This window comes from Larimichthys crocea, chromosome XVIII (genome assembly GCF_000972845.2).
Source record: "Larimichthys crocea isolate SSNF chromosome XVIII, L_crocea_2.0, whole genome shotgun sequence".
In the NCBI taxonomy this organism is placed as follows: Eukaryota; Metazoa; Chordata; class Actinopteri; family Sciaenidae; genus Larimichthys; species Larimichthys crocea.
Genome location: NC_040028.1, coordinates 18,056,802 through 18,077,901, shown reverse-complemented (window position 1 = coordinate 18,077,901; position 21,100 = coordinate 18,056,802). Strand labels below are relative to the sequence as shown.

General features: G+C 41.0%; 2 protein-coding genes across 2 annotated transcripts; one reads left to right on the top strand and one right to left on the bottom strand.

Moving 5' to 3' along the window:
* Positions 1-425: 425 nt before the first annotated feature.
* jam2b (junctional adhesion molecule 2b) lies at positions 426-7,221 on the bottom strand. The gene is made up of 8 exons (XM_027291166.1): positions 7,060-7,221; positions 5,032-5,097; positions 3,900-4,010; positions 3,658-3,807; positions 2,046-2,227; positions 1,795-1,903; positions 1,592-1,699; positions 426-448 (listed from the first exon to the last, which is right to left on the bottom strand). Exons 1-8 carry the CDS (start codon positions 7,109-7,111, stop codon positions 426-428), a joined length of 801 nt encoding a protein of 266 aa, XP_027146967.1. The 5' UTR covers positions 7,112-7,221.
* A 3,715-nt stretch (positions 7,222-10,936) lies between these two features.
* On the top strand, positions 10,937-14,652 carry si:ch211-160b11.4 (cytadherence high molecular weight protein 1). Its single transcript, XM_010747248.3, has 6 exons — positions 10,937-10,973; positions 11,974-12,975; positions 13,620-13,708; positions 13,808-13,948; positions 14,025-14,136; positions 14,229-14,652. The coding sequence occupies exons 1-6, from the start codon at positions 10,937-10,939 to the stop codon at positions 14,288-14,290; spliced, it is 1,443 nt and encodes a 480-aa protein (XP_010745550.3). The 3' UTR covers positions 14,291-14,652.
* The last annotated feature ends 6,448 nt before the right edge of the window (positions 14,653-21,100 follow it).

Here is a 21,100-nt window from a genome sequence, read left to right as displayed (position 1 = left end):
AGCTTGATATTCAAAGATGTGCCTGTCCGTGCGTCCATCCCAGAAAACTTTCCAGTGTGTTGCACAATAAGTTGCACACTTCAGACGTTGGATGGCTTGAAGTCAAAGTGAAAGAGTGTTTCCCCTTCAGACCATGAAGGAGTGAGCTTGTTTGTAGTGCTTGAGCTGTAAACAGCAGAGAGACATACAATGAATTTCCTTTTAATTAAGCTATCAGGATACAAATGCAAAATGTCTGCAAGAAAAACAAGCCCCGACACGATAACAAGCCCTCTGATCACTCACATTGCGGATGGGGGGTGGAGGTGGAGGAGGAGGGTTGAAGGACTTGGTGCTGGAAAAACAAAGGGCAGCAGTTCAGTCTGTGCTCTGAGCGGTCAATAACACAGAGCAAAAAACAGGAGTGAGACTGAGGAGTGAAGCGCTCACCTTTTTGTTTTCTTGTTCTCTGTTCAAAGGAAGAAAAACACAGGAGGAAAAGTCACGTTAACAAATTTCACTTTAAATCACTTTAATCCCGACCTGAGAGGTCGTGTCTTCATCTGTTGGCAGTGATTAGTTGGACAGTAAATAGTACATTTACTCAAGTCGTGTTCCTGTCAGCCTGACAAATGTAAAATCCAATATCCACTCTCCTTCGGCTCTCCTGAGGGAAATGTGTCTCTTTAGCTGCTAAATGCTGCACTGTGTTCACCGTCATTAACTTTGTCTGCTGAGCACGTTTGTGAGCGTACAGTGGATTTTACAGTGGGTTAAAAACAAACTTTGATGAGAGTTAAGCTGAACCGAAACTGGAGAGTTACCTTTAAAATCAAAACAAGGAGCTGAAAAACGCTAAAATGCTCCTTCGAGCTGAACCAACCTGACTGAGGAGACATTTTTCCTTTATTTATCTGAAGATATTAATCAGTGCATTATGGCAACAAAGATTTTGAGTTATTTGCAATGCAGCAAACAGTTTATATTTATATATTTTTATTGGTTATCTGCAGGTTATCATATGTTTTTATTACATGTACATGTATGTATGCACAGCAGATGTCGACTTTACTATCGAGCAAAAGATATAAGCTTTCTTTGTTTAGCGACCAATATACCAAATATAATTATGATTAATATGACAAGACATTAAACTGTCTTATTTAAAGACACATGTCTAACATATGTTTGCACATAAGGTTAAATAATCAGAGATTTACAGCAGGGGATTCCCTCCACTGTAAATCAATAAATCTCTCTGCATACCACGTGTGTGATTCTTCAACCACATGTGCAAATATATGTTACTATGTTAATCATATATATATATATTTGGTACTCTGTTGCTACGCTTTGAAAAATAATTGGACACCTAATTGAAACCCTTCTTGTGTTACAGACACGTCTCTGTAATATGAATAGATAGATAGATAGATAGATAGATAGATAGATAGATAGATAGATTTGTTAACTGATCTGACTGCCATGTCTGTCCAGACAAATGAACAGACACACACACCTTTAGAAACAAGGCAAAACACACTCTAACAGGCTCTAACACACTTTTTTTTTTTTTAATGACCTGTCAGGTTTTTGTATTTCTCTGACTCACTCTTGCAGCAGCCTCGGCGTCGACAGAGACACACACAGATGCAGCAGAAGAGGGCGAGGATCAGAAAACCTGCAGCTCCTGCTATCAAAATCGCCAGATTTATGGGGTCTAGAAGGAGATACAAGAGAGTCTATCAGCCTCAGACTTTAGTGACAGGAGCGCTGCATGTATATTTAAGTGAGCGAGGAGTTGTTCTAACTTACAGTCAACCACTTTAAGTTGCTGAGCCACGCAGCTCTTGGGAGCCCCCACATTGTTGGATGACTCACAGCGGTACATCCCTGCATCTGTTTTGGACACACTCTTAAATTTCTGCAGACAAAAACAAGGTGAGAGTTGAATTAGAGAGTATAACAGCTGTGCGTCTGCACATATGTGCATAACTGTGTTTACACACTCCCAGTTGTGTGTGTGTGTTGTACAGGAGTCTTTGTGTATTGCAGTGTGCTCTCACCAGTAGGCCCTTGTTTGTGTCGACGCTGTACGGAGTGTCTGCTGTTCCCGTCAGAGCCTTGTTGTCTTTGTACCAGCGGTATGTGGCAGGAGGCACGCTGAGTTTGTCCTTACAGTGAAGCTCCAGGCCTGAGCCCACGAACACGGAGCTGGGCACCTCGCAGGACGGGACATGAGGAGGCACTGAGAAGACAAAGACGTTCTTCAAGTCAGTCTTTGCAGATATAAAAGTCTCATTCTAAGGGAACAAAAACACAATAATTCTTATTTTCAGGTGATTATACACCAATAAAAACATACTTATGAATATTATATTCCATTTCTGTCAATAGATCCTGCTAAATCTTTCACTGGACCTTTTGTTGTTTGGTGGATGTGGAGGGTTTTATTATGATTCTAGCGTATTATTACAGTAATTAAAAATAATCTGCTGCATCAAAGCGCCTGTCATAAAACGTGCCATAAAGCAGTCATGCTCAGTGATTTACCGCCAGAGGTTTTATAGCGGTAACTAGGTGGTAAAATGTGGTGAGATGCAGTTCTTCTGAGGACCACTAGATGCTGGACTTTTAACTGCAAAACCAGCAGAGACTCTGCAGAAACACAAAATCAGCCACGTGTTTCCATGCAGGATTGATTGAGGTTTGGGCGTCACCATGGTAACCTGATAAATAACCACATTCATGAACCATTCACACTCACAGCTACAAACAATCAAGCTCAAACTGACATCGCCTGCATGTCCGAGAGGAAACTGGAGCCTGTTTACTGTGAGCTGACGGTCAGATGACGTTCATGTCATTCTTATGCATGACACTGAAATGCAGAATACCAATTTATGAAACGTTTCATAAAAACAGATCAAGCTTAAATCCTGTCCCTGCATTTATTGAAACGAGTGAGGAGAAGGAGACGTGGATGCAGAGCTGCATCTAAGATGACACAAACCATGAGCACAGTCTGTTATCATGAAGAATGTAAGATCTCTCGCCAATAACACGGAGACGTGGCTGAATGAGCTCACTTCGGACTCGCTGGTGACTCTGGATGGCTTTTAACTTGTGAGAGTGGACAGCTGAAGACAGACGCAGAAAGCAGAGAGAGACACTCAGCCTTTCGTCTGTATTTTTCTGATCCACCTTGTATATTGTGAGCTCCTGGGTCAAGTGCATTCCCGGGTGTGGGATCAATAAAGTTTATCTTTATCCTTCTTTGTCCTTAAAACCTCAGATTTAGCCTTTTATATCTACAGAGGGAGCTGGTCCTCGTCCACGGAGTCCGCCATGTGTCTACAGTAGCCCCGAATGGACAATTCAAACACTGGCTCCACATATGACCTTTTATATCTTTCACTGTAGTTTCTCCTTCATGCTTGGAAAGGGCAGGTGAGGCGAGCGGTATTCAGATGGCTTCAGCTTCACCACTAGATATCATTAAGTCCTAAATCCTGCACACTGCACCTTTAAATGTGATTTTAATCTTATAACTGCCACATAAACTGATCACTCAGATATAAGAAAATCATATTACAGAGACTAAAGATGCTCTAACTGTCATCGCTGTGACTTTAAACGCATCATTTAATGTCCAACATGCTTTCCTGGACGTCATACCGAGCACGTTGAGGGTCACGGTGGCCTCTCCGAGGTTGACGTGGTCCTCGCTGGCGGTCACCTCACAGCGGTATTCTCCAGAGTCTTTCTGGGTAACAGAGTGTATCGTCAGCGTGGCTCCCTCTATCTTTGCCCGTCCTGCATAAGATCCTGTGGCGGTAAAAGACGATGGAAAGAAATGCAGCAACATGTCAGCTTTGTTCAGTTTGGAGAAGTCAAAGTAAACATCTGTTGTGACTCACCAATAAATTTGTGATTAAAGTACACGAATGTCACGGCCTTTCCTTTCTTCTTCCACTCGATCCGAGGACTCTGATCTTTCTCTGTCCTGAACTCACAGGACAGGACGGCGTCTGGAAGGACAGAAAACATCATCAAGTCACAGAAGATATATCTTTTGACTTTTTTTTTTAATATTTGTGGGTGATTTGTCCCATTATCACAACTGTAAACAGGATGTGTTGATCCTGTTCAGTACCCACAGTTTGTGCTTTCTGAGAGCTTTGCATTGCTGCCAGTATCCAGAGATTTTCCAAGAAAATCTTGTGAAAAATATGCCGTGTTTGGTTGTGTCACTAAAGTCGACTGTGGTAATTCAAGGTGTAATTATGCAAATCTGTTTTGCACTTTGTTTGTCTGTCGATTTGACTGATTTGTTTTCAAATGAGAAGCCCACAAATCAGAAAAGTGAACATCAGATCTAAGATTGAATCCCTCTTCGTGTCCTCACAGTGTTCCTAAATGTGCATATTAATATAATTTATATAAAAACCAAAAAAGTTGGCACGCTGTGATGATGTGCAAAACATCAAAACGCCTATATTTAATCGAAAATAGCACAAAGACAACACATCATATGTTGAAACTGAGAAATATTAGATGCCCATTTTGAATTTGATGCCAAAAAAAGTTGGACAGTGGCAACAAAAGACTGGAAACTGTGAACGGCTGACAGGAAACAGCTGCTGGAACATCTGACAACGAACGAGGTTAACTGGCAACAGATTAGTAACATGACTGATTCCAGAGAGTCTTTGTGAAGTAAAGACGAGGAGGAGTTCACCAATCTGTGGATTACATCATCTCACACTTCATAATATCATTAAAAGATTCAGAGAATGAGAAGAAATCTCTGTGCACGAGGGACAAGACTGAAAAGCAGCGTCCTGCAGACAGCACTGCATCAGAAACAGACAGGACTCTGTAGTGGATGTCACTGCATGGACTGAGGAACACGCACTTCAACACTACGTCCACAAATGAAAAACTGAAACTCGACCATGCAAAGAGGAAACTTGTTCATTTTCTCTTTAATCTTCACTTAAAGAATCAACACATTAGACATTTAGTTCCTTAAATGCTGCACGGCCTCACCTGTGTGCTCGTGGACCTCCACTTTGGGTTTACTGCTGCTCACTGTGACCGACAGACAGACCGGACCTGCAATCAGCATCAACAGAGTTTAGTGTCAGGTCATCAGTCCTGCTTCTGTTTGCTGTATTTAAGACATGCTAGATAAATCTATAGTTTCAGAATGTGGGCATGTTGGAAGACCAGAAGCAGCAGATATGTAAACATCCATGAGACTGAGTCATAATCTACACGTGCATCCTCACCATGAAATATTTTAGATTTTCATAGAAGACTGAAGAAACATTTATGAAGCTGAAATCAGAGAATCTGGACAATTTCTACTTTAATAGTTGACAACTGTTGAATTAATCGACCAATGAGCTGCAGTTGTGAACAGAATATGTGCACACGTGCTGTCTTTATGTGTGAAAGCGCACACACACACACACACACACACACACAAAGAGACGTATAGAGTGTGTAGATACACGGTGGTGGTGGTACCAGGAGCGGTGGCGTGTAGGAATGTAGGTGATGAATGACTCTTTAATCCAACCTGATAACCTCTTTAAGGGATCTGTCCCTAACTAAGTGCACACACACACACACACACACACACACACACACACACACACACATTCCTTTGCAGAAATGTGTGAAACTATACGAACACACTGTTTGTAAGAATGGAAAATATTGACTATGTTGGCAGCGAGGTGTGTGTCAGCGTGTGTGTGTGCATGCTTTTCTTCTGCAGACAAAGCAGCTCTTCATGACAGTAACCTTATCCGTCTCAGCTGGCACAACACACACACACACACACACACACACACACACACACACACATATCTGTGTTACACACTTGTGCGGCTCTACACTGATTGAACTCTCACCCTCTGCGCCGTGTGTTTTACTCTGACCCTCAGCCAAACCTGAACCTTTGACATGAACACATTTGAACATACGTGTTTATATCATATATTTTAAAACACACTGACGTTTTGATCATGCTGAACCTGAATTAACACATCCTGATCCAGCCTCGTTCCTAACTGAAGATTCAATCTTTTAATCTCTGTGAGGACATTCGGTCCTAAATACAACAAAGATCAAAACACACACACACACTCACACACACACACACACACACACGCCGAGGCTGCAATTATCGACATAAAGCAAGTTGTTTCCCCCCTTTTAAAATTCCCACAGCAACTTCAAATGCATTTTTGCAGATAGCAAAGTGTTTGTTTTCATCTCAGTCCAATTAACAAGCGGGGTCAGCGAGGGGCTATCTTCAAACGGAAAGGGTGGGATATCAGCCTCCTCGGCCCGGGACACGTGATGGCTGCGTCTCATCATCCTGTGGATCTCGGGTTCAAACAGCATCACAGCGGGTTCAGTGTAAACACGAAGCCCACTCCCTGCACAATCTCAGCCCCTGAACGCATCACATCTCCCCTGTGTGGGCTTCACAGGCACTAAACTGAATCATACAAACTAATGATCAATAAAACACAATAACAAACCAATTAATCTGTATTTCTAAAGGGACTGCGCAAGATTTATGAGGCAGAAAAGGGAAATATTTATTTTATATCTCCTGAAAAAAGAAAACTTGATTTTTCCTGGAGTGTATTCAAATCTTTTTAACAAAACATCTTTGATTCTTTATGTTTTGTTGCTTATTACTGGTGAATTTTGTTGTATCAGTACTGTCATATAATATTCGATATTGGTGGAAAGTAATGCATCTTAATGACACTGTGATCTTGTCTTTTGCATAAGAGTGACAGTCTCTAACACTGATTGTTTCTTCAGTTTACACCTTTACAAAGCACTTTTATCTTAAACGAAATCGACTATCATCAACCAAAACTTAAAGTAAAACAAAATATCTGATGCAATACAACCTAAAACCATAAAACAACACCACTGTGGAAATATATAAATGTTAAATCATAAATGCATAGACCTACTTAAAAACAGACTAATTAATGCACTACCACAGCATTACAACAGTCAGCAAATTGTTTGATAAAAACTCACTGTGTAATAAAGTGATGAGAAGAGGCAGCATCATCATCTTCATGGACTTCATGTTTTAAGTCACAGTGAGATGTGATCTGTCCGCGGGCGTCCGCTGAGTCTGGATGAGATTAGTTTTACTCCAAACTCTCTGCAGCTTCTTCAAGTTTCATCTGCAGCACGTCAGTTGTCCAGGAAATGTGAGGTGGGAGAGCCGCTGCCCTCTGCCCTCCAGATATGAGCCTTGTTTCATTTTCACACGAGTCTGTGTCTCTTTGAACTGCCCCCTTTTTTTCTCAGACAGAATCATCAGGATGATCTTCAGATTATTTTAGACTTTTAGACTTAAAGAGAATATTACAACTTAAAGCACAAGGCTGACTTTTGAATATACAGGAGTCTGGATTTTTTGTAATATCCAATGACATTTTGAAAACAATGTAAAGTTTCAGCTCGTTGTTTATCTGTCACAGCTTTACTGCTTTGGTTCATACTCTCCACCGTAAACGATAAATGATACACACACGGCAAACAGATCCAGTAAGAACATTTAGCAGCTAAAGAAGCAGATATTACCCTCAGGAGCTGGTTGAGACCAAAAACAGAGCTATAAGAAAGTAAATACTGGAATCAATGTTGTTTTCAAACAATTATTACCAGTTTAAGTACTTTTACTTTCATTTTATTCCACACGTATCTGATAGCTATAGTTACTTTGACATAGTTCATATGATCAAGTCATTTTTTTTTAGGTTGGGGAATAAATAAATTCAGTCTCAGTTTAATATCCTGAAATTTCTGATTGTGTAACTGTAAAAAGAAATAATAAAAAAACAATCAAATGATGTAAAATGAAAGTAAAATATCATAAAACTATAAATTTACTGAAAATTTCCATCAAGGTTTTGCAGAGAGACACTGTTATTTAATAGAGTTATTATTTAACGATCACTCAAACAAGATTTATATCTTAAAATTACAAAGAAAAATGTGAAATTGATAATTGATATAAGCTAATTACAAATCATTATTTTCATTTTACTTACCGGTACATTTGTATGTAATTTAAGCTAAAAAAATAAATAATATATTAATTTTTCTGTACAAAAATAAGAAATAACTTTGGCATAATACTTATAACAGTTTTGTTGTTAATACAGACAATGTCTGTCATTTTACAGAGTTGTGTGCACATTTTACTGTAAAACCTTAGTTATTTTTACAGTGTATGTAACCCTCCATCTGAATGTAAAAGATGGAAATCACCATGGTTAGAGCTGTTCGTTTATCATGTCAACACAGAGGAGTGTAATAGGAGGTGCAGGGACGGGGCAGCTGCTGGCTGAGCTACTGTGTCCTTGGCTATTAGGTTTCTCACTACCACCAGTGCACACACAACGGCACATTGTCCCGCACTCTGGTTAATGTGCACACATGCTTACATTTGTGGCCATATGCACACACAAAGACACACATACGTGCAGACACGTGTGCATAAAGGGAGAAATACAAACTCACAAAAATCTCTGCTGCAGCACCTGTTCATGATCAACAATCCCAGCTGCCCTGCTGATGTCGTGTTACACACACACACACACACACACACACACATCTATAACAACTGCTCCCTTTACACAAACATATTTTACATAAACAATCCATATAGTGACTCCTATAAGAAGCAAACATACATGAAGGGGAGAGAGTTTAAATGAGTTGTTAGAGACGACCACCAGACCAGTTCAAGCATCACCGCAACAGCTGTCCTCCTCACACTGCCAACGAGGATTATACCTGATTATACGATGAAATCGAGGCTCCTTTTGTTATACTTTAAATTTAACATGATTTTAAAACTTTACCTCTTTAACAATGACTTCAACAATGATATAAAGTTCTAATGGAAGTTTTTTTGGTTGTAAAGGTCCAGTGTGTAAGATTTCATGCATGTATAATCACCTGAAAATACGAATATTTTTGTTTATTTTACTTTAAAATCAGCCTTTCATATCTACAGGTGGAGCCCCTCTCCCATACAGGGCCTTTAAAGTGTTGTTTGTCCTTATAATACAGCTATTTCACCACAAGATGCAGCTAAATTGTGTTTCCCTCCTTGGTTTTTCTATTTTTCGCGACTGTAATAAGTGAATTTCCCCGTTGTGGGATCAATAAAGTATTATCTTATCTTATCTTATCTTATCTTATCTTATCCTATCTTATCTTAAATTGTACATACTGGACCTTTAAGGGAAGGCAGTTCAGCTATCTACCTGTCTTTATTTTAATAGCACTCTGAAATGAGAGTGATTGGAGTCTCAAATTCTTACAGAGTTTTATAAATTAAATGATAAACGGACTGTGTCAGCTGCTCGTCAGTTTTTAGGAGCTCACCACCGATGGAGCAGCCTTTGGGGTTCAGTATCTTGCTCAAGGACACTTCGACCTGCAGACTGGAGCTGCCTGATTTTAAATGTAAAAAAGTTCCAGCAGCAACAACCTCACACAGACTCTCAGAGGTGAGACTGTTGTCCTCTCCGTTCACCACAGTTCTCCCAGTTCAGTTTTTTACCAGAGATTTTTTGTTGCACCTCTTTCTTCTCATGTTTCCCGTCTGTCTCTCCGTCCTCGACTTTCTGACTTGTCCCAGTCAACAGAGACACAGGTGTAACTCGTAACATTAACGATGTCTCTGTCTCATTTATGGGATCCAGTAATCCTCTGAGCCAGCGGGCACAATGCAAGGGCTCTCTGCAAATGGAAAAAAAAAAACCGAAATGGTATGCAGCCATCATTAATATTATTTACTACTTTTCCTGCTGTGACATATCACATAACGGTAACCCCACCCTAAAGACCAAAACAACATCTAAAAGGGTCAGCCACATGACGTTCAGCACCACCCCTCTATGAAATCAAAGTTTTGCTCGGCCTTCTCTGGTTTGTGTTCATTTTCGTCAGCCGGCAGCGGTCCTGTGGGTGAGGACATCTTCAGCAAGAGACATCAAAGATCTGGACCACATATCATCAAATCACAGCTCAATACACAGATTTACAGAGAGGTGTGTGGGCCGCAAGATCAGAAGTTTCACCAAAAATAATAAAGAGAATAAATCAGATTCAGTGAACACTTTTAGTTTCTCTTGTTACACAAACAAATCCTGTTAATATTTATCCTCGTGGTTTGTTTTTACTGAGGTGCACTTCCTCCTGTATTTACAGCAGTATTGTGTGGTGAGAGAGACAGAAAACAAATAATAAAATATAGATAATAAAACCATAAAAATAGTTGAAAGAGTTCACCAGAGATGATTTGATTTATGACCAACAATACCACTAAAATGTGGTTTATTATTCTCTGTAATCTGGACAGGTTAAGAGTCCAGATATAGACATGTGATTAATGGGAAATTGACTCACATGTCAACTATACATGTTACTAAACTTTGTTAGGAGATGCTTTGTTTTTACATTAGGTGTCAGTTTTAACTTTCTTATTTTGATTTTCAATTCAAGAATCAATAAACATCTTCTATACTTTCAGCACACATGTCAAACAGCTGATTTGGTTTGATACTCCCGGTTGTTTACGTCTCTAAAGCAAAAGAACATTGACAACATGAACTTTCTCCCCTCATAATTATGACTGAACACGTGCCAAGAGGAAGCAAAAGACAAAAAAACACAGACATTTGTCGAGATAAGGTAACAGGAAGGCCACATATTACAACTTACTGAAAGTTACAGGTGGGGTGGGCTTATGCGGTTCATAAAGATTAGAAGTACCGTAACCAAACAGGTATAAATAGCAGACACAAAGAGAAGAAGGTAGAAGTAACTCTGTGATACAAGTCGACAGTAAATCAGTCTGCGGTCGTGCAGAATTTGTTATAAGATCGAGATGAAGACGCTGGCACTGCTCTCACTGAGCCTGGCAGGTAAGAAATTTCATTGAGCGAGTATTGATTTGTTACTTGTATCTGCTCTGGTAAATTTAGCATGTTGTAAGTTCCCTGAAATAAAAAAACAGCTGTGTGTGAAGCATTGAGCAGTCATACATTTATACATTTTATTTTTTCTTCTGCTCTTCTCGTGATAACAAGTTAATTTCATTTGTTTTGTTTCCGAAGATAACAGGATCATTTTCTTTAGATCTTGAGATTAAGAAACTTTGCTTCGCTCTTGAGATAATGACATAATTAATTACGGGATCTCGAGAAAATTAAAGGATAATCTAATGCATTAAATTGTTGATCAAGTGTAGCAATGTCAGAGGAGCGTGTCACGTGTGATTCGTTATCTTGAGATATCCACTTATCAATTTAATTATGTCGAAAACAGTCCTGTTATCTCGAAACCTCGAGAAAAAGATTGCGTCATCTCGTGATAACAACATCTGTCAATGTCATAAACATCTCAAGATCTCTAGAAAACAATTGAAATTAACTTGTTATCACAAAATAATATGTGTGAATGTATGACCGCTATGGGCTTCCATAGACCTAAAAAGGTCTGTCTGGGTCTTGAAGAGTCAGAATAACTACCAGTGTCATTTCATCATTTTATCAGCTGTTTAATTGTTCAGGATTTGCAAAGGAGATGTTATTTATGGCACATTAACTCATTCAAAACTCTAAATAAAAGCAAATAATGTGAAATAATGTGCCATTGTATTTCAGTGAAGTATGGATGAAATGTTCTGGATTTATCTCGTATTCATAGTTCTGGCGGTTCCTGCTTTAGGAAATGTTCAGTGCAGACATGGATAAATTACTTCAGTGAGGGTTCATGGAGGCCAGAGCCTCAATTTAAAGTGACTCATCGAACAGTCAGTCAAACGACTGAGCGTCTTGCTCCTATGTAGGAGGTTTGAAGCTTTTAAATGTCTGACTCACTGTCTCGTACCAGCAATTTTATTCTTAAGTGTTCTCTTTGCAGTGGCTCTGGGTTTGCCAACCTTTGTTCAAGATGAGGCACAAAATCATCCTGATTTACCTCAAGAAGAACAGAGCCCTCTGCTGGGAGATCTGCTTCCTGCACAGGGTCATGTGGTGGTGGAAGATCCTGCACCACAAGGCAGGCTCGGATCCGAGGACCAGCAGGAAAAAGTGGCTCAAGTTAAGGAGGAGCCAGAGGTTAAACCAGAGTCAGAAGTTAAGAAGGATCCAGAGGTTGAACCAGACCTAGAAGTTAAGGTGGAGCCAGAGGTTAAACTAGAGCCAGAAGTTAAGAAGGATCCAGAGGTTGAACCAGACCTAGAAGTTAAGGTGGAGCCAGAGGTTGAACCAGAGCCAGAAGTTAAGGAGGAGCCAGAGGTTGAACCAGACCTAGAAGTTAAGGTGGAGCCAGAGGTTGAACCAGAGTCAGAAATTAAGGTGGAGCCAGAGGTTGAACCAGAGCCACAGCTTGAAGATGTCTCAAACTTCATGGCGGTATCAGAGGAAGCGGAGCCTGAAATGAATCCCGAGGATGAAGCAGTCCGAGAGGTTGAAGAGAAGTTCAAGGTGCAAATGAGCCTGGAGCCAGAGACTGAAACAGGTCAGCAGTTAGTCAAGAGGCACGTTGACATGGAGACAATATCACATGAAGTGATGGTCGAGCCGATCATGGAGCTGGAGCCACTGGATGACGACGACAACATGCTTGGAAATGACTTGGAGCTGTCCGAGAAGCAGAGGAACTTTGAAGAACCAATAATGGAGCTGGAGCCTGAGACGAGGCAAGAAGAGGTCATCCCAGAGGCTGCCGTCATGGAAGAAGGGCCGGCATTGGACATTAACGGACAGCCAATGCCACCTTTAGAGGAGTATTTCCCCAATGAGGAGGCGAGGATGGAGCTGAGTTCAATCATGGACCAACCAGAGAGTGAATATCTCAGAGAGGAGGAGCCTCTGCCCTATGAGGAGCCAGCACTGATGAGGCAGGAACAAGACAACCAAGGTACATTAAATTAAATGTCATGCACACACACACTTCCTCCTTTTCTACCATCATGCATTCATACTTTTGTCTTTCTTCTCACAATTCCAGAGCAAGAGAGAGTGATTTATGTTTTTGTGACCGATTATGATGTAAATAAAGACATGCACGAAGAAAATAAATGTACTCCGGGACAGAAATAAGCAATCTCAGTCTTAAAGAGTTGGTAAGAAATGCTTCAGCATGCCCTCTATGAATGAGAAGGTGGAACTAAAGAGCATGGGAATTAAAATAGGAATTGAGAATATGAGAAACAAATCGCTTTAACGCAACCAGAATGATTGCTAGAATTGTCTTTTTGGTCACAGTACAGCTGTGTTTTAAATGCATATCTGCAGTGTTTCCCTGAACAGTGTTTTCTTTGTGATCTGCAGCAGAGAAAGAGAAACAAAAATATTAATTATGGTACAAAATACATTGTCATATTTCTAATTTAGATTGCTGAAACCTCACAGTGGCTTCAGCTGAACTTGTAAACAAACTGTCCGACCCGTTCACTGGGGCTGAAACTGTGTTAGGAAGGAAGAAATGAACTGTTTCATTGTTCGTGTGCTGCATGTGGGTTTTGTTTTGATGTTTTACAATGTTGTAATTTCATCTTTCAGCCAGTGGGCTGCGCTCTTGTCCTGGAGTGTCATATGAGGGGAAGTGTTACGAGTTCTTCAGAGGGCCAAAGAAGGCTGTGGATGCCGAGGTATTCAACCAACCAACATGAAACATGACTTCTGTAACAACACACAGCCAATATACTGTGCATAAAGCCACTTTCACTGTCCTTTCTATTGCAATGCAGTTCTTCTGCCAACAACAATTCCACGGTGGGCACCTGGCCTCCATCACAAGCCGCAACATCCACGCAAAGATAATGAACATGATGAGCCAGCAATACGGGAGATCTACACGCACCTGGGTCGGAGGACTCCGATATTTGGATGTATGTATTTTGAGTTCATGTGCTGTGTTTGAATGACTCCTGCATCTGACTGCATTCATCTCCTGTTGTCTGTCAGAGCGGTCGCTTTGTCTGGTTGGATGGATCCCGATGGACCTACGCTGACTGGCTTTCAGGGGAGCCCAACCACACATCAAATCTGGAGGACTGCATCGAAGTGTTGCCAAGTGGTAGGAATCAGACTGAAGAACACTGATTAGACTTTTTTTTAAACTGTTTATCTGAATATTGAATTCTGTGTTTCTGTCTGTTTGTCTTACAGGGAAGTTCAACGACTTCACGTGTTGGGAACCTCAAGCTTTCATCTGCTCCTATCCTCAGTGAACGTGCAGGGAGCTCGTGTCATGCTTCTTCTTTCATCACACAATCCATCAGATACTAGTGGAACATCAGGACGAAACATGTTGTACATTATATTAAAGTGTGGTTTTATTTGTTTTTGATAAGAAGATAATATCCTGTAAATAAAGTGATATTTATTCTCAAGCTTGTTGTGATTCTTACTAAAGCTAAAGCATATAAAGTAAGTGTGCACTCATGATTATATAAACTGTGCAATGGAGATATTTACTTCAACATTTTCTATTTCTTTTATTTATTTCGTTTCATATCTGATCCATGTTTATTACTTTTTTTCCTAATGTTTGTTATTGCACATCTTATAAAGTATGCAACTCCTGATTTCACTGTGCATGTACGTGACAAATAAATCTTTGACTTTTGGAGTGTGCTATACCAGCAAAGTACTTGTGTTTATTACATGTTAAATATCGTATTGATGGGTCAAAAAGGGTCAGCTTAGGTGTCTTGGTCCCTGCTAGAAGTTCAACTTCAGCGCCAGTCAGTCAAATTGTATCAGTCTTCAAGAAAAGACGCAGGATTCTGACCTGGGTGGATTTCCAGACATCCCGCTTGAATTTGCAGAATTATAAATGGCTCACTGCCTACCTTTCAATTTTGAGGCCTCTGGGTGTCCAAATGCAGTCCTGGCTCCGTCTCCAAAAAAGATCAGAGGTCGTGCCCTTTTTTGCTCCTGACTCCTGGCACTGGCTGAACAACAGGTGAAAATGGGTCAGCTTAGATGTCTTCATCCCCGCCAGAAACCAAGTCTGACTTCAGCGCCAATCAGTCAAGTTGTATCAGTCTTCAAGAAAAGACGCAGGATTCATTAAAGTTTCTTCACAGACAAACAAAGCCAGAGTCTCCCATGGATAGACTGATCTGTCTGTCCCCAAACATCTCCTTTCATACCCTCAAATGTTCTGCACCCATTAATCCAGCATCTTCCTCCCCGTCTACGACACAGAGGTGTAAATCTGTGCCAGGTGCATCCGTCCAACTTTGGGGATTTTTTTTCCTCCTTAATGGTGTCTAAATTCTTCAGGCAATATCACCCCGTAGTTTTGTAGCATCAGTTTCACACACTGTCTGGCCTTGAGCCTGTCGTCAAGCATGATTCAGTTACAAAATGACAAAAATGATTTTGTCAAACTAAACTTTCTCTGTGCAGTCTTGTGCTCAAATCATGCATAACAATGTGCCCCTCTTCTAAACTGCTTCAACCCAGATATGTGTCAAAATAAGGATTACATATGTGTTTATAATAAGAATCAAGCTTAAAAGCACAAAGATCAATCTTAGTTGTACTTGTGTTTCACATTTCTACACTACAACAGACACACCAGTTTATGTTGCAGCTCCTTCGTGGCTATCTTCGGACTCTTTGTTGCCTCTCTGATTGATGCCCTCCTTGCCTGTTGTGTGTGGGAGGCCGTCTTTTGTCAGGTTTGTTGTGGTGCCATATTCTTTATATATTTTTAAAACAATTTAACAATGGCTTTTATGATGCTCCGTGGGATGTGGTGCAAATGTTTTGGATATTTTTCTATAACCCAACCCTGATCTGTACTTTTCAACAGCTTTGTTCCTGACCTGTCTGTGGAGCTGCTCGGTTACTTGGTGCCACTTTGCTTAGTGGTGTTTATTTATTTTTTATGTCCTTTACATGGAATCCAAATAAAAATCCAGTTTATAAGGCAACAAAATAAGAAAGATTGCAAGTGGGTATCATCTTGGAAGTACCAAGTGTATTTTAAATGCCTAAATATACTCTGTTACATACAGTATCTTGTTAATACATTAACTAAAATGTGTATGTGAGTTCAGAAATCAAAGCACACTTTTGAGTACCCTTACATATTTTCTACATCCCTGGAGCACCTGAAAATGTGGTTAGATTCAAGCTTTACTCTCAGTTTATTATCTCCTAACGGTGCAACAAATCCTGCCTTCATGAAGGTTATATCGAACCTGTTCTGCATTATCCAGAGAGGTGTTTCTCAACGCAGGACTGCACCGCATCAGATTAGATTTAGCTCGGGTAATTAATAAACTGACAACTGAGTGTACAAGATATTCCCTCTGAGTTGGAGCGACAGTGTTGGCCTGCAGCATGGAGCATTTTCAGAGGTTTAGCTGATGAATGTTTGCCGGGAAACAGTGACACAACCACCATCAGTCCGTGAGAGATGTCCAAACCTCCAGGGCGGTCCATAAAAAGGCAGAACCCATCACACTGATGGAGTCCAAGAATCCGGGGCAATCAGAGCTGTTCACACCCAGATTTTCAGAGTTGATGTTTGCTGCCTGCCACACTGCTGCCTGCATGAGCTTGTTTGTTTAAGTTCTGCTGTCAATACCTCCTTTAGGCTCATTGAATTCCAATCGTCACCTACTCCTTAAAATTACAGGAGCTTAGTGCCCATTAACTAATATATTCACACGCTCACGCTGCTGTAAAGCTCCTCACATGTCGCCGTGTGTGATGGTGACTCATTTTCCACTGGCCTGCACAACCTGACCTTTGGACGCGGAGGTGAGGATTACCAACTCTGAGGTGATGACTGGCAGCTCTTTATCCTTCTATTTTAATTGATGTCTGTGCCACATATATCCAACACCGCTACCCACATACTGACTCGCTAATGTGAATATTGAAAATTATATATAAGCCATTGTTTGAGAAACACAATCTTTGGCGCTCGTGAGCCGTGCAACATTCTCCATTGTTCCCCTACCAGGAAAAGTGACTTTTGCTGGGTTTAAGAGATCACAGTTCAGGGTGTATCTAAAAATTGCTGGAGGGATTTCTCCAATAGCTCAGCTGTACATTGTGTTACATGATCATATTTTTGGACTTGGTATAGGCAGGCAGGTGTATTGCCTTCACACTGAAACGGAAATGAATAAAGCGAGAGTCATTTAAGGCAAAACAAGACAAGTCCAAGTGCTAAATAAGAAAAAAGGGAGCGATGGATTGCTGCTGTCCAGATCCTGATGCTCTGGAAATCCCCCTAATACCTTGACTGCTTATCAAGGTTGCTGTTTAGATGAGAGTGACTCAGTGTTGCTGCTTGCCATCTGTCAGTTCGAGTCATTTTCTAGCTTGGTGCTGCACAACCAGTTGACTGCTGGCTGATGTGTGTGTGTCAGTGTGTGTGTGTTCATGCACAGAGGCTGTGAATCCTTGCGACTGAGCCCTTCAGCCCGGCTTACAAACACTTGTGAATACCACCGTATCCTCGCTTAGTCGTAAAAACTCTGGATTACAGCATGGTACAAAAACAGATTGTAAACTGTGTTTACACGGCCGCCTTTTATAGTGCTGATCTCTGCGCGGCCCTCAAGTATTTCATCAACTGTGTCAGGCGCTAATATCTATCTATCTATCTATCTATCTATCTATCTATCTATCTATCTATCTATCTATCTATCTATCTATCTATCTATCTATCTATCTATCTATCTATCTATCAGGGAGCAGAGCTGGTGTGGTGCCAGGATAGGAGCTGGACAAGCAGGCAACGTAACCGGGGTCAGCAGCCTCTATGGACTGAGGCAAAAAGACCAAAAGGTGACGTTGACAGAGGAAACTAAAAAGAGAAAAGGAGAGAGCGAGCGAGCAAGAAGCCGCCAGACAAGAGTAAATCTGGGACTGACTTTTAGTTGCTGGCAAAGGCTGAAAGACAGACGGCGAGCTGGGCTTCTTGCTGCTGGACTATTTGTTGTGTTCACTTGATGTTTGGCTGTTTTTAGCTGTGGTATTGCACTCTGAAACTCTGAAACTCTACATATGACTGATTTAAGTTTAGTTAATCCAAGTGAAGTCCAGCGTGTTAATGTGCAACACAGTAAGTGAGGCTGAGAGGTGAAGAAGAGTACGCGGGATACGAGATGGCACATGTGGCACCAGGATAAATAAACGATGAAGGTATTAAAGGTGAGAGTGTCACTTCCAGGTCAGGCTCGGGTAAACAGCTGATTGCATTAGAAATGAACACTATTTTCCTCTGGGGATGCCAGGTGGGCACGCATTCACGATCTCACACATTCACAACAAACCTCATGCAGATTTACTCATAACACTGCCAGGATAAACACACACATGCAAATATGTTGGCAGAGGGTGCCGAGGAGGGAACAATGAAAAGCTTTCTGCAGATGTCGTGGAAAATCCTCGGAGGAAACTGAATCCTGGACCTTAATCTAAAGACACAATAATAGTATAGCGTGAAATACATTATACACACATGACACAGTTGGTGTTAAATGCTGGGAGGGGTCAGGATTGTTGATCTTTCTGTCAGATGTTATAAATTCTCTGCCTCTGCCTCTCATATCTGGGTGTCAGATACCCCCAGAGACCCCTGCCCCGCTCAGGGGTGTGTCAGAGACGATACAGCTTGTATAAACACAAGAACACGGCGGAGAGAAGAGAGAGACGTGCACACACAACGAGAAAAGACGGATAAGACGCCACTGCTTCATACAGGTATGTTTCACACACTCACACAGAGCAAACTGAATAATAAAATAGCTTTCACATATTTCACTGACATCAGACTGTGTCTTTCATATTTGCATCGAGCTGCATATGAAGTGCATCCAAGGTAAAGAGCGATGTGTCCTCTGTATCTCTTCATGTAGTGTGTTTACTTTGGGGTTTAACCAGCTGTGTTTTATTGGCTCCATACCAGAGTCCAGTGACAGACAAAGGGGCTGGTGGACTGTATCTATGTCCATCCTGAACTTAAAATAGGTCACAAACACACAAATCATTTCAAAAGCACACACAAAAAATCATTAATATCACAAATGTAGTAAAGATATAAAGCACGTCAAGGTGTCTAACACCAAACACTGAGCAGATCATTTTAATTCTGTGAGACACTGATTATTTTAACAAATATTCTCACACTTGTCATATATTGTTTGTCGTCTCATTATGTTTTTAAGAGGTACAGTCAAAATAAATCTTTCATCTCTGAAGTTTTACTGTAAAAAGTATTTAATATGTTTTTCCTAAATAGCAAAGACATGTGCCATATCTAAAGGTCGTATCTTAGTCTGAGTTTTTCTTGGATTTGAGGCATTGACAGTATAAAGGATGAACAGCGTAAGGGTGACGTTATGAAGCTCGAAATCTGTGATGATCGTCACCACCATGTTAGTAGTCCTGCTAAAAATCAGCATGGATGGACGTGAATCATCGGCGTACCTGAGGCAGGCTGAATGACGCCTGGTTGCTTAAATAATCCATCTGTAATGACACCAAATCAATCAAAGCGTCCACGCTCTTAATCCTGCATAACTTTAAGCCTTAATATAATGTGAACAGGTGAGTTGTATATAAATTCACCCTCAGTACAGTTGTCATGAACGGGGAAATTAGCTACAGAGACCAAAACTGTTTTTTGTACCAGGCTGTAAACATGTTTATTTCTGCTGTGAAGTTTTGAACATGGGGACTTATGGAGACTGACTCACTTCTGGAGCCAGTCTCAAGTGGACGTTAGAGGAACTGCAGTGAAAGATGTCAGTGTTTAGAGATTTATTAAGGAAGCTACTGAGTTGTATTATGGGAAATGTAGGATCCTACTTTTTTCTTTTGAAAGCCAAAAGGTTTTTTGTGGGCCAGTTTTTCTCACTCGAACCAGGTCTTAAGGACAGAGGGTGTACCGATGTAAAGCCCTCTGAGGCAAAATGTACTTGTGATTTTGGTATACAAAAAAATCTGATTTGATTGATTTAATACATAGTATTTAATACAGTATCTCTCTGCTGTGCAAATTCTGACCATTCCTTGTCTGGTGAGTCCTCCAGTGTACCCCTTTAACATGTTTAATCCTAATCAAAAAAACTACACTGTGCTGGCAGCAGAAATCAATTAAAGTGTTATCTTATTTTGTAGCCATGGAAAGATTGTCCACAGTCAGCCAACCGGTTCAACAGAAGCATCTTGGAAAAAAATGAGGTGGGCATAAAACAGGATGAGAAGCTACAGGTGGAGCAGGAGGCCACAGACGAGGGTGGTTAACAGTGAGTCCTGCAGTGCCATCACCCGTCTGGTTTCTGTATTCAGGAGAGAGGAACAGATGGAGTTCCTCTCCCTGGTGAGTAACTATCATCTGACTCATGTCACTCTCTCCCAAACGACCAAAGAGTGGTGGCAGGCGAGGCATTGGACAGGAGGAACATCTGGGCCGAGTGTTTACTCGCTCTGGGAAAGGAGTCTTTCTATTTTGCTGGTCCCGACATCCGCATCAGGGAGTCCATGGACAGCTATGGTGCCTGATCTGGCCCGGGGTACGCTCTGCCGTGACTGTGTGTGTCTGTACATATTGACCTGTTTATATAAATGTGATAACGAGGATTTGTCTTGTAGGCGATAGCTCTGTGCCAGTTCTGGACACAAACAGCAACAAGTGAACCTGATGGACAAAGCGGTGCTGGAGATTGGAGCTGGAACTGGTTTGCTCTCCATAGTGGCCAGTCTGCTCGGTAAGTTTATGATAATGAAGTCCATTTGCACTTCACACATATGTGCATGCATAAAACATAAACTTTCACAAGTCGCTGACACTGAACTTATCTAAAAGGCTTTGTGCCAGCCAGCAGATTCTGACAGGCAGCGATGTACTGCGTGTTTATTCCCTTGGATGTATAATATGCACTGAATATTTTACACTATCTGCTCATCTTTTGTGCAAAATGTACATTCTGGCCTCAGTGAAACCTCACAGTCACTAAAACACTGGGATTATTGTCTGAGGACCACGACCATCACCCACACCA

What these genes read in the sequence shown, in the direction of transcription:
- jam2b (XM_027291166.1), bottom strand. Translation starts at nt 7,111, where the DNA reads ATGAAGTCCATGAAGATGATGATGCTGCCTCTTCTCATCACTTTATTA. An exon ending in TCTCATCACTTTATTACACA is followed by an intron (nt 5,098 to 7,059) that starts GTGAGTTTTTAT and finishes TGCTGATTGCAG; the next exon opens with GTCCGGTCTGTCTGTCGGTC. An exon ending in GGAGGTCCACGAGCACACAG is followed by an intron (nt 4,011 to 5,031) that starts GTGAGGCCGTGC and finishes CTGTCCTTCCAG; the next exon opens with ACGCCGTCCTGTCCTGTGAG.
- si:ch211-160b11.4 (XM_010747248.3), top strand. Translation starts at nt 10,937, where the DNA reads ATGAAGACGCTGGCACTGCTCTCACTGAGCCTGGCAG. An exon ending in AGAAGGCTGTGGATGCCGAG is followed by an intron (nt 13,709 to 13,807) that starts GTATTCAACCAA and finishes ATTGCAATGCAG; the next exon opens with TTCTTCTGCCAACAACAATT. An exon ending in CATCGAAGTGTTGCCAAGTG is followed by an intron (nt 14,137 to 14,228) that starts GTAGGAATCAGA and finishes TTTGTCTTACAG; the next exon opens with GGAAGTTCAACGACTTCACG.